The sequence below is a fragment of the Crocodylus porosus genome, unplaced genomic scaffold (genome assembly GCF_001723895.1).
Source record: "Crocodylus porosus isolate Cpor-Errol unplaced genomic scaffold, CroPor_comp1, whole genome shotgun sequence".
NCBI lineage: Eukaryota > Metazoa > Chordata > Crocodylia > Crocodylidae > Crocodylus > Crocodylus porosus.
The window spans coordinates 61225086-61240934 of record NW_017728931.1 but is presented as its reverse complement, the minus strand read 5'-3'; the positions used below and the strand labels follow the sequence as shown (position 1 = coordinate 61240934).

Genomic DNA, 15849 nt, shown 5'->3' with positions numbered 1-15849 from the left:
TCCCTCACTGCTTCTGCCTTCAGCAGGCGCCCGCAGCTGGCAGGACACTTGATGTCACCCAGGAAGGGGCTGGCTTGCCCCAGGGGCAGTGCATGGTGTTGGGCGAGGTGGGGAGGCCCAGGTGACTTAATGTTGGCTGCCCAATTAATGTGGAAATTTTCAGGTTTTGTGCTGAATCAGACAGCAGTGGTGTTTGCAACCTCACTATCACTTGCTCATATGTACAATACTAAGCTGTGCTTCCCTTAAGTGGGTCACTCATCACCATTGTCTTGCGATCAGAACAAAAGCATATGCATCAACAACATATGAAATATTAAAAAGGCACATTTTAATGCATCCTAACTTAAAATTAATAAAACTGACTGATACAATCTGGTATTCTAATAGTGACCATCTCTGGGTTTCAGTGGGTTTTCATACACCCTGTTAATATTTCTATTCTCAGACTGGTCTGGAGCAGGTGTTGTGGTTCCTTTTCCACTCCTCTGCCTTTTTACATTTCTAGCTTTGGGCAGCACCTCCTATGTTTGGATTCCATATGTTTGTACTGAAAGCAGAACATCTTTGCTTTTGCCCATCTGTTTATTTGGCATATGATTAGTACTGTAATTTTCTGTTGGTGCTTACCAGAGCTAACATGTATTTGTCAGTCTCTGACTTATCAACTACTGCTGTATACCTATACCTTTGTCTGTCTTTTGCTTTGATAAATCTCTTAAAAATGACACTTGACTGCTTGAAATATCTATGCTTTTTCTTTGCTGTCTCAAATTATTTCTCAGTCACATCTGGACAATAGGACATGGCCTGGTACATGATTAGACACATCTCACTGTCCTCCTTAGGAGACAAGGGGCTTTGGAAGCTGGAGTCTCTAAACTCATACGAAAAGTGTAAACATGTGCAAATATATTATTTCAGTTTGCCATCTAGTGATGTTACATTCACTGTTGTGAGGACCTTCTCAACTTTTGTCAGCTCCCAACACTTTGGCAGTAATGTGGTTTCAGGTTTACTTTTAAAATCCAGGTTTTAAAATGCTTAGGAAGGTTTTAATGGGGGTGGGGGGAAAGGAGGGAGTGAGAATAAGTTTAGCTAAAAGGACGGAGGCTATTTTGTTTGCTTCTGACAATGATTTGGTTCTGGATGTCGTTGTTTTTTTAATACATTGGACGCTGGAAAATACCCACCATCTTTCCCTCACACCTAGTATATTCTATACAGAATAGGTTTAATCCAGCCCTTAATTATTTTTAGGAACTGTTTTATGTATGAATTTTAATCTAGAAGCTACACCTGAGTATCACCTGGGAATCTGTATAACAGATGTCTGGACCCTTGTTCTGGATGGCCCACCTTACTGAAAAAATGTAAAACCAGAACACTTGAGCCTTTGAATTCTTTATAGACCAAAGACATCTTCCCTGCCATTTCCCTTACAACAAAAATGTGAGGGAATATAAAGCAATACAGTATATGATAAAGCTTGTCTTGCCTTTCTTCTACGCAGCAGCCCATCCTGGCTGAGTGGGGAAGCCTTGCCGTCTGGTGGAACTTTGGGTAAAAAAGTGCACAACATTTATTGTTTCTGGCTACCGCAAAAGCAGAACTGTCTGAATAGCCAATGGGCAATACATTTCCCTGTTTGACTTCTGAGTAAAAACAGAGAGCAGCAGAGAGAATTTCAGTTTTCTCTTCCACCTGTCCCTGCCATCCTCTCCCAGGGGTGGCAGGCTTCCTAGACAGAAACAGTGACTTGTATAGATGTGCTGTGGTTGCTTTTGAGTTCTGACCATAAATTGAATCAGCCTTATCACTCAGTAACATGCATTCTGTCATCCTGTTAAGCCTTGCCTGGACTAACAGGAGTAGGGAAGTTTCAGAAAATGACTCCATTGTAGAGTGGATTTAAGATCAGACTTTTGTTTAATGGTTATTTTGGTAGAGACAGGATAAGGGAATATTTCAAGGGATAAATTACAAAGTAGTTGTAAACTAGATAATCTTGGCCCTCTAAAGCCATAGCTGTATTTTTAAAAGTCTTTAGCTATGTGTTTGGTGATGGATTCTCTCCATTTACCAGTCTGAGCAGCTAATGTTCATATTGATTAACGCTGTTAACTAACCTAATTTCTTAGGATTGCCTGTGAGAGACCTAACATGTTCATCTGGGTTATTTATTAATAAGAGTATTCAGAGGCAGTTAGATTAAAGTGGTCAAACCTAGTAGTACAGCACCTTCTTCCTCTGAACAGTGTCTACCTGTACAGATAGAATAAGTTTTAAAAATTCTTGTTAACTTCTCCTTTTCTCTTGGAGTGTTACTTATGCTATATGTAGTACCATTGAAAAAGCACTGTGGCCCAGAGCCACAAGGTATATCTGAGCTTATGTGAGTAAATATCAGTTGTAAAAGGAACAACTTCATGAGTGCTTTTGAAGATGAAAATGAAAATAACTGATATTAGTAGCTGAGATCACTCACTTTGTCACTTCTCCATCTGAAAGCAAGAGTTTTGTGTTCTCTTTTTGTCCCTACCTAGCCACTGAGCATCTTTGATGTCCACTTCCTAAACGCAGTTGGTGATCTGTTGGACCTCATCCCTTCATTATTTACATATTCAGCACGGGAACGATGGATTACTAACCCTGGAGATCATAGGAAATATGAGTGGGACATGGGTCACTGCTCTGCTCTTATTAAGGTGAGGACAACAATTTCTCATCGTAATGGAGAAGACGCGATGTAATTGTACATTATTATAACCCTCTCGTTCTCATTTATACAACAGAAATACGTAAGGGTCTCCACTGGGGATCAAGGCCCCATTGTGCTGGGAATCATACAAACACCATTCATGCTTCCCCACTTTTTAAACTGCATATGTGTAAGACTGTGTTCTCTGTACAAGGAATTCTAGCTTTTGCTTTTGTCTCTTGTTGCCCTTGTATTTGGGCTTGCATTTTTCATAACATTGAATTTAATACCTGAAAATGGGAAACCCCTAATTAAATAATTGGGTGTTGTGGACATGGAGGACAAATTTTGATGCATTCTTTTTTTCTTGAGGTACTTGCTTAACCTGTGTCCCTGCTGTGTGCTGCCCTTGGAAAGGACAGATTTTTTCCAGACATGACCCCTTCATAAAAACACAGGGAAACCCACTACCATAGTAGAATCTGATATGCCAGGCCATGTGGTTGTGACATGGGCTGTGTGTAGACTAAACAAGGGGCATGTGTGCACGACACTTTAAAGTGGGTTAAATTCTTTTGCACTGCTTTAATGGTGTTGGTGTTTGCACACGTTGGCGGCATATTGTGCAGTAATTCCAGCCCCTGTAGCAAATTCTGCAGTATAATGCACCTTAAATCACTTGGGGCGCAGCAAACTAAAACTCCTCCAAGAAGTTTTAGTTTGCTGCACCTACAGCCGTGGAGCGAAGCACTGGGCTCTGTGCAGCTCGGGCTCTGTAGGAAGCCCATGCAGGCAGCCTGGCAGCAGCCCAGGAAGGCAGGCTCTGCCCAACAACAACAAAAAAAAAAGCGGTGAGCCTAATCTTTTTTTTTTTTTTTTCCCCCCCCCCCCTTCCTGGAGCCTTCCTACCTGCTTGAGCTGTGCAGGGGCCTGGTGCTTCCCTCTATGGCTATGGTGCCCCCCCCTCCCCCGGGCCACCTGAGCCAGGTGCCTGTGGGGATGGTGATGCTGCCGCAGAGGGAAGGGCCAGCCCCCATCCCCCACAGCCCAGGGATGGCTTTGTCCATCAGCAGCTCACCCTCCCCTCCCCGCCTCTGGAGAGGCAGGTAAGTTCGGGTGTGTGCACGACAGGGGATTTAAAGAGCCTAAATTGAAGCAGTGTTTTTAAAAACCCACTGCTTCAATTTAGGGCCCCTGTTTCATCTACACATGCCCTTACACTACTGTTCAGGGCACTTGGATACTAGGGGACTGGTTACAAAGTGGTGGATAGACATGAAATCTGGGCTTTATATCTAATAGTGGTCTCGTTCCCTGTTCAGGTCAGCAGTTGGAAGAGTATAGCTATAGCCTGCAGTGTGAGGGGGAGAAGGAGGGGAAGACCATGCATTTTGACCAACTGGTGGTCTGTTGAGAGGGTGCATCATCAGCTTTATAAGCACTCCCATTTTTTATTATGGCCACCACATGATGCTTCAGAGATAAAGACAGTGCAATTAGGATTTCTCAGGTCTCTAGCTGGAACCTGGAGACTGTGTTTCCTCCACAGCAGCAGCTTAAGCTTGTGCTGCAGATAAGTCAGGCATTTACTTATTGTAACTAGCTTTGGTATGAATGCTGAGCATTGTTGCTGGGAGAATACTTCCAAAGGATGTTCTGTCTATATGGATTTAACTTTTTAAACAGAATTCACTTGCCTTTGCTTTCTGTATTTTAGCCAGCTCATTCAAAGGAACTGGAGAAATAAAATATTGAATGTGCTTAAATATGAACATGCAAGAAGGAAGCTTGATTGCAAGCAGTACTTGTTCAGTTAAGGAACTGAGACATACCATATGCCACAGGGGTCCAATAAAACTAAACCAACTCATTTTGAATACTTATTGCTAACTGTATGAAAACAGTCAACTGGACAAGAATTATTCTCAGAAATTTCAGTGAATAATTGTAATAACAATTTTAAAATCAGAGGAATCTGATAATTCACTGAACCCTTGCAAAAATCCATCAGATTATCTGTAACAAATTGTTTTCTATCACTTCTGGAATTCATCATGTATAATTACAAAGGGGGACATGACTTAAGTTTGCTCACTGTTCTGCTGCTCTTTTCTAGGTTCTTCCTGGCTATGAGAACATCTACTTTGCTCATTCCAGCTGGTTCACATATGCAGCAACACTGAGAATATATAAACACTGGGACTTCAAAATAGCTGATTCAAAGACTTACACAGGTCGCGTCTCTTTCAGCAGTTACCCAGGTAAACAGGTGGGGGAATTGAACCCAAAATATAACATTCATAAATATGTTGATCTCTGCATCCCAGAGAGTGTCTAGTGGTCATATCTCCTCTGTACATGACTTCAAGAAATAGCAAGAAGACTGGTGTACCTTTATACCTTTGGATCTGGGCACATAAACAAACTACCATGAGGTAAAGAGAGTGGGACTGCAATTACTGTCTATGCAATAAGTCTTGCTCCACAGTCAATGAAAGCAGCTCAACTCTCAATGGGGTAAGCTGCCCCAAGGTAAGTTTCCCACACCACAGGGTAAGAGCATGCATGCAGGCAGTTACCTCAGAGCAGATGACATGCTGCAGTGCCCATAACTGACAAGTAACTTATTTTTGGGGCCATAGCTGCAGATTAGGGCTGTGCGAAGCTTCGGTTCCCAATTCAGTTTGGCAGAGATTTGGCCTGATCTGGTGGCCAAATCTCTGAATCTGAATTGAATCGGGACCCTATAATCTCTCTGAATCGAATTGAAACCCTTTGAGTGGATTTGGAGAGATTTGGAAAGAATCAGTGATTCGGACATAGACAGCTTTAAATGTTTTTTCTACATACCTTTAGGTAGCAGGTGGCTCATGAATACTGCGATGCTGGGGCATATGGAGTGTCCCACAGAAGCATGGGGGTGTCCCCAGTGTGCTTGGCAGCAGACTGGGAAGTGGACTAGAAATTCACTTCTGCGTCCACCGGGCAGCATGCAGGGGGCCCCCCCCCGGCTAGGCAACTGGTGCCTCCTGGGTCTGAGGGGGCACCTGGGGTCCCCCCATGGCCGATAGCTGAGCCAAGGGAGGCATAGGTGGTCCCCCCCTTGCGCATCCCGGCGGACCTGGGAGTGGACCAGAAGTACTTCCAGTCCACTTCCAGGTTCACTGCCGAGCACATGGAGGGCCCACGCACTCCTATGGGACTCTCCATGCGCCCCAGCATCACAGCGTTCACAAGCCGTGCTGATACCTCGAGATACGTAGAAAAAACATTAAAAGCTGCATGTATGGCCGAATCGCTGATTCTTCAAATTAGCATCGAACCTTCAGATTCAGATATGGCCAAATTGATTGGGGACAGTGATCCTAATCAACAAATCAAATCACTGTCCCCAATTCGGGCTGAATCCAAATCCAAACCAAATAGGGTCTGCTTTGCACACCCCTACTGCAGATGCCAATATTGTCTTCCAGGTTTAACACTACCTGTTAAACATTTAGCAACCCTTGGCACAGTTATAAACAGAATTTTGTAACCCTTGTTTTATAAAACAGTGTGTAAATGCTGTTTGTGTTGTTTACAATCCTCTGCTAGGCTGATCTTCCTCTTACCCAACCCATGCCATACTAGTGCATCTCTGGTAATTACACCGTTTTGAACACCTTGTTAAATTTCTGTGGCATGACTGATGCTGCAATAGGATTATGAAGGAGTATCATGCATGGGACATTTTGTGGTTGTGTAGATTCCTCTGGCATTGAAATACCAATCTTTGCATGCGGTTGTGCATGTGTATACGTGTGTAATATATATATGCATACACACACACACACACACACACACACACACACACATTTTCTTATTGGCTGCAGTGGGCTATGTGAGAGAGGGGGACAGTTCTTGACTTATTAACTTTATTCTTCTTGTCGCAGCCATTTTTCCCTTGCTCTTTATGCATGATTCATGTTTTAGTTATGCAGCCGGACAGAATATTTACAAATGATGTCAGAAAGATTTGGCAACACAATTCATTCTCAGTTTTCCTAAAGGAATGTTAGAAAGTGCCAGTAGCTAATTTTAAACATTAAATATATGGACTCTTGCTTTTAAAAAAAAAAAAAAAAAGAAAAGAAAAGAAAAAGAGGAGGGGATAGAAGTGGGTGGAGGAGGATACAAACTTGAAAGAATAAAACAAAGTGCAAAGCTGATTGAGTTAGCTTTGCATGAGTCTGAGGCAGAAATGAATTTTTTTTTTTTAATGGTGATTTATCTTAAAGTGAAGAGAAGAGTTTTTAGGAGAAGAATACCTTTCTAATAGAACCACAGCCACTTTTGTTTAACTCAGGATTTCAGGAACTCTTTCCAATTAGTGCTCTGCTTTTCATGCTACAGAAGCCAAAGGGTCCCTGGTGTCCCTAACCACATAGAGCATATGTGGCTTTTCTTTACAGGCACTTGAACAAAATTGAAGTGGAAGTACTCAGGTGCTCCCTGTGGGACCTCCATTCCCAAAGATACTTAGGCAAATGTTTTTCTCTAAGACGGCTTTTGAAGCTGGTTTTGAAAATTTTCACTACATTTTGACCTTTCAAGAATGTATACCGGGGCAAGCAATTATTTTGGCTGAAGCTGCTTACTGAGTTTTGGTGAGTTGTTGAGGGCTGCAAGGGTAGCCCCACCCCTTGACAGGTGCTTTGCCCCCTGGTTGCCCTCTGCCCTTTGCCACGAGAAGTCCCTGCCTTTGCCCTCTGGCAACGCTTCTTTTGGGAGGTAAGGATTGCTGTCTTGGAACTAGAAAAAAACCAAATCATACACTAAAAGTCAAACACTTACTATAAAATATTTTTTGTCATGATTTGTGTTTGCATAGTGTATATAGAAGTGATTGCATAATAACTAAAAAATAAAGTCTTAGTTTTGTATATTGTGTGGGGAGGTGTACGGTGTGGTATGTGTGTGTGGGGGGCTTGAGGGGTGTCATTGTGTATGAGGGGCCAATAGGGTATGTGTATATGTGGGGGGAATTGTGGGGGCAGGGTGTGGGTGTGTGGGGTTTTTGGGGAGATGGAGGGTGGGGGGGGTATGAGGACCCCCACAATCCCCACCCCCCATAGTGCACAGCACCTGTTGGTGGTGGCAACAGCAGGTGGGGGCGTTTGGGGTGCTCATGCCCAGTGCAGGTGCTGCCGCCGGTGATGTGTGGCTCTGGCCAGCAATGTGCATAGTGGTGAGGAGCGCAGCTGGGCTGGCCCACCTCTGTTGCATGGGGCTGCTTGAAGTGCACATGCAGCTCCTGCACCACCGGGGAAAGCCCTGCGCAATGTAGCTAGCTGTCTTTACCGCTTCCTGCTATGCAGGTCCTGGGACTCTGCCGGGAATGGAGAGGAGCCTCATCCCCTGCTTCCCATGGAGTCCCAGGATCTGCATGGCAGGGAGTGGTGAAGGCAGCTGGCTCTATCATGCAGGGCTTTCCCCAGTGCTGTGTGAGTGCAGGAACTGCACATGCACCATGGGGAGCCCTGCATGATAGAAGCGGGCTGGCCTGACTGCGCTTCTCATCCTGATTATGTAGTGCTGGCCTGAGCCGCGCATTGCTGGCAGCAGCACCTATGCTGGGCACAAGTGCCCCTGCCTGCTGCTGCTGCGGCGGCTGTGCGCCATGGGGAGGGAATGTGTGGCGGGGTCTCCACACACCCCCAACCTCCCTCACACCTGCACCCTGTCCACCCAAGCTCCGTGCTCCTGCCAGCCCCAGCCCTGTGCTCTCTGCTCCTCCCCAGCTGCAGCCCCACCCCTGCCGCTTCCCTACCTGGCGCCCAAAGCAAGTGGGACACTGGGGAAGCCGAGCAGATCCCTCGGTGGCTGCAGCAGTGGCAGAAGCAGCCCTGCCCAAAAGCTGCATGATGGTTGGGCCAAGCCCTTCCGTGAACAAGGGTGGGAGAGAGGTGCAATAGGGTATGTTGGGCAAGGGGTGTGTGTGTGTGTGTGTGGGTGTGGGTGTGTGTGTGGGCATCATGCTCCCACCCTTGGGTGGAAGGACTGGGTGGGGTACACTTAGTTGGTGGGCACTTGCGGGCTGGATGAAATTGCCTAGTAGGTCATATTTTGTCCATCCCTGATGTATACTAACTCAGTTCTTCATGCTGCTGAACAGTCTCTCTACATAAATTCCAGCATGTGTTGTAAAGAACACCACCAAGTCTGTGTTGCCTAGTGAAGAGGAAAAGATTTTATTCTTGGTTACTTCTGGATTTTATTCTAGGTTACTTCTGGCAAACAAAAAACCAGATGGCTACAGCCCCTGAGGCTTCTTAGTAAATATGCCTTTGAGAACCGTCATGGTTTCTAGAAGAAGTGGCCATATGTTCCAGATGTTGGATGCTCCATGGTGCTTCAGCTGTGGAAGCAGAGACCAGAACTGCTGATGTGAAGTTCTGGGTTGGCCCCTTGCTATGAAATATTTTGCTGTGTGGGTGGCCTCTTCACTGGATTGAAATGTGAGTCTTCCCCTTTTCACTAATTAGCTGATCAGGCATATCACTGTGGAAGATATTAAAGATCAACTTGTTCCCAAGAGGCAATCAAAGCATCCAAGAAACACTCTAGAAGTGGCCCTCTTTAAAGCTTTCTCATCTCAGGACAGACTTTGATATGGTGATCTTCCACTATCATTCACAAAATTATTAGGACCATCCTAAAAACTGAAGTCCTTTGGCTGCAGCAAAGTTCAGGATGTTTATAGCAGATTTCTCCATGACAGAAATTTGGTGGAAGCTTTGGTATGGTGCAATATCATATGGCATTAAGATGGCCAGAACCATTGATTACACAAGTTCAGAGTTTGCTAAAGACATGGCTTACAGACTCTGGCTTTTTCAAATGATAAACCAGTCTCCGAGATGTTGGCTTAGCTGTGATCTAGGGAAATCCCGGCGTAGGGAAAGAACTTCCAAATTCTTTTGTTGTCTTGTGGTAACGTGAGGGAGCCTTGTTCTTCTAGGTCATTGTGTCCTCCGAATCCACAGTAGAACCCAGAGGTCCCACACAATCACTCCAAAGAACTGCAACCTTCTCCTGAGCATGTAGCACAGAAAAAGTTTTTTTTTTCCCCACCCAACCACTCAAGGTTTGAGAAGGCCAGTCCAGAGCTCTCCTTGTGAAACAGCTGGAAGGCTAAATCATTTTATTTTAAATAAATGTTCTACTTGCCATGTCTCAGAAATGGTGAGCATTACATGCATAAAACAGACAGACATCCCTGTGAGCTAGCTGCAGTACTTACTTTACAGACTTAATAGTAAATTACAAGAGTTGAACTAGGCCTGCTGGCCAAAGTTGTATCATGTCTTCTCCAAGAGCTTCAAGGAGTGAGTGACATGTGTCCCAGAAGAAATGTACCTCCACCCTGATTAGTATATTCTTTGACCCTGGAAAAGGGCCAAATTGCCCAAGACATTCAATCTTCCAAGTGGAGTTACCATAAATAATAATTTTTGATTACAGCACTCTGTCTTTTCAAGACTGGGAAATTAGGCTCCTTGTTAAGAGTGTGTCAGAACACGTTCTATGTTTCTGATTAATCATTTTTTATTTTGCAATTATAAATAGATACAGCTAGAGGGTTGTACACATCATTGCTTATGTAGGCCAGCCTGGCAGCTGATAGGCAGGGCGGAAAAGAGACTGTCCCCAAACCTGTTTTATCAGTTTCATTTCAACATCCCCTGACAGTGCCCATTCTGTGCTGCAGGTTGAGGAGTCTTGAACATTATTGTGACATCAGAGGCATCTCAGCCAGTCATCAGTCACCACCTCAAGCAACTACAGCCATATCTGTCACCTGCCCTGTTTGCTTCTTTCCCTGACAGTGTCCCTTTGCTGCCTGAAGAGGAATGCTATGACAATAGACAAATGGAGAAATGTCAGTAGATGTAAAGTATAGGGCCTCCCTTTTCTTGGCCACTTAACACTGCACCCACAGCCATGAATGCAACAATGCTATCACTGAATCTAAACACAGCACATGACATTTGAAGTTGAGCAGGCTGGGGAACTAGTTGTCATCTGTAGCTGTTCGTTAAGGCCAAACTGCATGAAGCATGGAACAGTGCCTTAGAGGAATCCAGAACACTATGATAGGAGCAAGTCCCAGGGAAGGAGGTAGCATCCTGCCTGCTAAACAAAAGCATGGAGAAGTGGCCTCTGCATGCAAAATCCATTGTGTTTGTGGTACACAGTCACATTCAGGAATTCAAAGGAAGCTTCAGTGTGAAAGATCAGAATGGGAACTGCTTCATTGACAAAGAAAACTTACAAGATATGCCTGCTTCCCTGGGAAAGAGCATCTCATTAGGCCTCCTTATAGAAAGGGAGAGGGAAGTGGGGGAGAGAGAGGGAAAGATAGGGAAAAGGAGGGAGCAACAGAGGGGGGTGGAAGAGAAAAGAGAGGAAGAGACTGCTCCCAAGTACTCATGGTCATGAATAGTCACGGCATTCTAGACTCAACCAAGATGCTCTGCCCCTTACTGTGAAGTGATGACAAAAAAGCCACATGTCTCTGTTGCTGCCAGGCCAAGTTAGCACATCTAGCTGTACTAGAATGAGTTTGCTGACCTTTTAAAACACAAAAGAGTTTTGGTACTAAAAGGCAGAAACCCTTTACTAACAGTGACTCCCAGGTCACATCACTCCCATGCTCTGCTCATTGCACTGACTTCCCAGAGAATTCTGTAGCCCAGGCCTTTAAAGCTAGTTTGCTTTTCTCAGCCAATTAATAGTAGTTTGATGAATGAGGCTCAGGGTCTTAGAAAAATCACAGCTGTCTACAGATGTCTAGAGAAAATCTAAAAGGTCTCAAATCCACAAAATACCCTCAGAAGTACTTTGTATTGGTTTGATACAGAAGGGAAGGGGTGCAGTCAAGAAAACTGTTTGTTGTTGATGACAATGGGAGTTTGGTTTGCAGATGAAGTCAATGAATTCTATGGAAAGGCAACAGGTGACATAAAAGGCAGTTTCAATGACTTCAAACTCTCATGCTTACTTAAACACAGTGTAAAAGACAAGGACGGCAGAACAGAAATCCTACTATCTGCTGATATCTCTAAGTTTCACATGTGCTTATTTTTTGACAGTTTTTCTCTTGGGTGAATCTGTAGTGTGCATTTAACTTCTCCCTCACCCAGGATCTGCCTGTAAAATTGTTTAGGCCATGATGGAATGTTTGCACCTGTGCAATCAGACTAGGAAAGGGTAGAGGACTTTTCACCCCCCAACACTCTTCAGTAAAACCTGTGACTGGGACTGTCCAGAAGAAAGGAATCTTGTTTTTGGCTTAGCTGGCTTTTGATTACTTTTACTTTAAAATGCCATTAGTAAATAATTCCCATTTTGAGTTATATCATTGCCAGTTATTGTTTGAAAAGTTTGGTTCAGATCAAGTGTGTGCTATTTCAACATAGCTTTATTTGTTTAAGAAACAACAAATAAAAAACCCAACCCTTACATTTTATTAAACTAGGGTACTTTTTAAGCTGAAGGACAAGGGAAGGCACTGAAATCACTCAGGGTATGAACTTATGACTAGCTGAACTATTTTGGTTCTAGTTTCCTTAAGTATTTATGCTGTGGCTCATCACTCTGGTATCTAATAATCTAATCTAAAAGACTGGTAACAGTGAAACCTCCCTTCTGGTCTTCTTGAAGCAGCTAGTTGCTCTTCCATTTCTGATTATAGAAAGCTGTGTATGGGATGTATTTTATCTGTTGCTACATTTTAATTTTTGGAACTAAGCACTCCAAAATTGAGGCTACATGTTTTCCTTGCCTGTCTGTTCCAGGACTCTACCGCTACTGTGTTTTCAGAGAACCATTTCCTGTAAAGTAATTTTCTTCTCAATGTACTCTGTAAAAAGATCTGATTTGGGAAGGAGAATAAAGGCTCAAGATTTCAAAGTTGCTTTTGCTCTAATGGAGGATGTATGCACATTGCAGGCCTGGTATTTCTCATTTGAAGATGGTCTGTCTTTTGGTTAAAGCACAGGAGTGTTAAGCAGAGCTGAGAGGCTATTCCTGGCCCTTCTACTGAACAACTGTGTGATTTCAGACAAGTTGCTTGGTCTGTGCTCAACTTCCCCATCTGAAACATGGGGACCATAATTATTTTACTTCATGAGCTGCTGAACTTAATTCAGTGGTTGTTTTTTTTTTAACAAACCAGTAGAACCTCCCATGGAAGGTGCTGTAAGAGTCTAAGCCATCATACTTAGGTCCCTACCATACTATTTCCATCAAGCAACATATTTACAGGACATGCTATCCAGAGGGTAGCACCCTGCAAACTTGTTATGCCAGGACTCACCAAGAAGAAGAGCTGAAGAGCTGTGGGCAGAGGCTGTCGTTCCTTACTGCCTGCTAAGCTGTGCTAGTAATGAGAAGTGAGCGCTGAACTCACCAGCTGAGCTCCCCCTGGATGAAGAAGCTGCTCTCCCAACTCCTGTGGAAACCTATGCAAAAGACTCTTGGGCAATCCCTGTGATTTCCAAGGTGGCGTTTATCTTTTCAGCTCTGTACTTCTTGTGGCATGGAGTCTTAACTGGCATTAATATTTCTGTTGATGTGCAGTCAGAGGCCGAATGAAATTGCTCATTGTCCAATGGCTGTGTTGTTTCTGCAGGGCTAATGGGAATACATAGTAGTAAACCTGTTTCTAAGAGAAGCTGATAAAACTCCAATACACCCACAAATACTCCCTTCCTCCCCTCACAATCAATGGTGAAGTTTCCATTTTTGTAGTCACTTCTAGGAATAGAGCTAGCTGTATTTTACTAGGTGGAGTGAGGAAGAGGCTTGCCTACCCTAATTAATAATTCAGTTCTTCACTCATGATAATGTTGTGAAACACCTTGTGCTTTCAAAATTGAAAAATCTGAAGCTGAAACAGATTGCTAGTGGTTTTTGAAAGATGGAAAGGAATGTTCTTGCTTTAAATCCATATTCTGTAGTTGTGTACAATTATATAAGCAATAATTTAGAAATAGGATGATTGCTTATCATAACGTCTCTGTTGTTTGTCCTACAACTATGGTAAGACCTCCTCCTCCCCCTCCCCCCAAAAAAAACCCAAACCCCAAACAAACAAACAAAACCCCCCTGAATTTTTCTGTTTTCTTTTTAGGGTTTTTGATATCTTTGGATGACTTTTACTTGCTTGGCAGTGGCCTGGTGATGTTGCAGACAACAAACACCGTGCTGAACAACACTTTATTGAAACAAATTGTGCCAGAGGCGCTCTTTGCTTGGCAGAGGGTCCGCATTGCCAACATGATGGCAGACACTGGTAAAGCCTGGGCACAAACTTTCTTGAAGTACAATTCAGGTAAATACATTTTCATATGAGCCTCTAAACAATGGAGACGCTGCCTGTTTTCCCCCTTCCTCTCCTGATTCTCTAGGCACTAGGTGAAGTATCTGGTTTTCTCTTAAATGTCTCCTAGGAACCTATAACAATCAGTACATGGTTCTAGATTTGAAGAAGATCAAGCTGCAAAAGAGGCTTGATGACGGAGCACTCTACATCATTGAGCAGATCCCAGAACTTGTGGAATATTCTGATCAGACCGATGTTCTCCGCAGAGGTAAAAGCTGCTATAATATCTTTGGAAAAGTTAGTTGTTTGTTTCAGTTGACAGGAGCATGGTATTACATCTGGGAAGGGTTTATGTTGGGACTATGCCCTGGAATTTTCTGTTACATGATATTCAGTGCTTTTGAGATGCACTTTGTTATTCTATATGAAATTGGTTCCTACCTGCTGTAACTGCAATGTCTCATGAAATATGTAACACACATTTCTTAGGAGGCACTGGAGAGCAAAGTAGAGATCCTCACCTTCCTTCCCTGACTGACTTTCCCCTCTAAAGTCAAGCCCTGTTCTGGAGCTCCCTGCTTGTTTGTTTGGGTTTTTTCTTCCTTGGGAGAGACAGAATCATTGTTTAATTAATGTTGCATGACCACAGGAGTCACTCAAACCTTTCTGTGCTTGTACCCCCACAAAATAGGTTTTGAAATGTGAAAACTTCTATGATAACCAGATGCAGCCTTTAGGCTAAGTTTTCCTGGGGGCTACATCATCCAGTGTCTGTTTGTTTTCCAAATGACAGGAAAACTAGCTACAATTTGCCTGAAAACCAAACCCAAAGCCAAGTAAAAATCATGCAAACATTCAAGTATCAAGCCCTATACAAGGCAAATGTTCTCCAGATACTTGTGTGTATCCAGCATTCTGCATGCTGGCCTGTGGTTGTGCTGCTAAAGAGGTGATGAGTTGGAGAAGGGCCCCTCTTTCTACTATTACAATTCATGAGGGATATGGGCTGTGGCGATTGTTTCTGTTTGCATTTCTGCCCTCTTTAACACTTTGGATGTATCTAGCATATATTTTGGGGACTATCATTGCATACAGAATTTTTTTTGGTAGGGTGTTAGCCACAAAAGGGTTATAAAACTCTTTAATGCACCTTAAATTTCCCTGAATATTTTAATCCTGTAAAAAGATGGAAACAAGGGTCTGTTTCGGCATTTCTTATTGTGATCAAAATGGCTTAAGGAGGAAATAGGGAAGATGAACACAATCGGGCTTTATTTATTGCCAGGGTGAGGGAGCTTATTGCAGTTTGTGAAGTCTAACTAGTCAATGTGTTGCAAGACCAGGATGGGAGCATATTTTTGCCAGGCCCTCAGTGAGGATTGGAAACTGAGCAGCTGACACATTAGCTGTTCTTCCTGTTGACCAGACTATAAGGAGATGGGGTGGGGAAGAGGGTTAGGTTAACATCACCCCTCCAATCCTAGAAAAGAAGATGGCAGCTGACCTGAGGTAGGATAGGGGGAAAAAGGCTATAGCAAGGAGGCTAGTTTTCTAATACTCCTGTACAGTAGCTCCCTCCTTTTTAAGGGAGCTGTCCCCTCTGTACCCTGATGGATCTAAGTCCAGCTACAGAAGCTAGACAAGATGGTAACCATTTGGTGGCAGGGTGGAGGTGACCTCCCTCAGCTACTCCCCCTTGTCCTTCTCAGTGGTTGACATGACAGCTGCCCCCCCACCATGGTGCCGTGTTGCTCTGGCTTGCTAGTTGGGGGGTGCAGAG

General features: G+C 43.8%; 1 protein-coding gene across 1 annotated transcript in view; it reads left to right on the top strand.

Annotated features, from left to right (window-relative positions):
• Window positions 1-15849, top strand: part of PLBD1 (phospholipase B domain containing 1) — a gene marked incomplete at its 5' end in the record, with an annotated part of 36655 nt that overhangs the window by 9855 nt on the left and 10951 nt on the right. The window contains 4 exons of the mRNA XM_019543920.1: window positions 2547-2708; window positions 4818-4962; window positions 13878-14078; window positions 14197-14337. Of these exons, the coding sequence (XP_019399465.1) occupies window positions 2547-2708; window positions 4818-4962; window positions 13878-14078; window positions 14197-14337 (649 nt within the window). The remainder of the gene's footprint in view (window positions 1-2546; window positions 2709-4817; window positions 4963-13877; window positions 14079-14196; window positions 14338-15849) is intronic.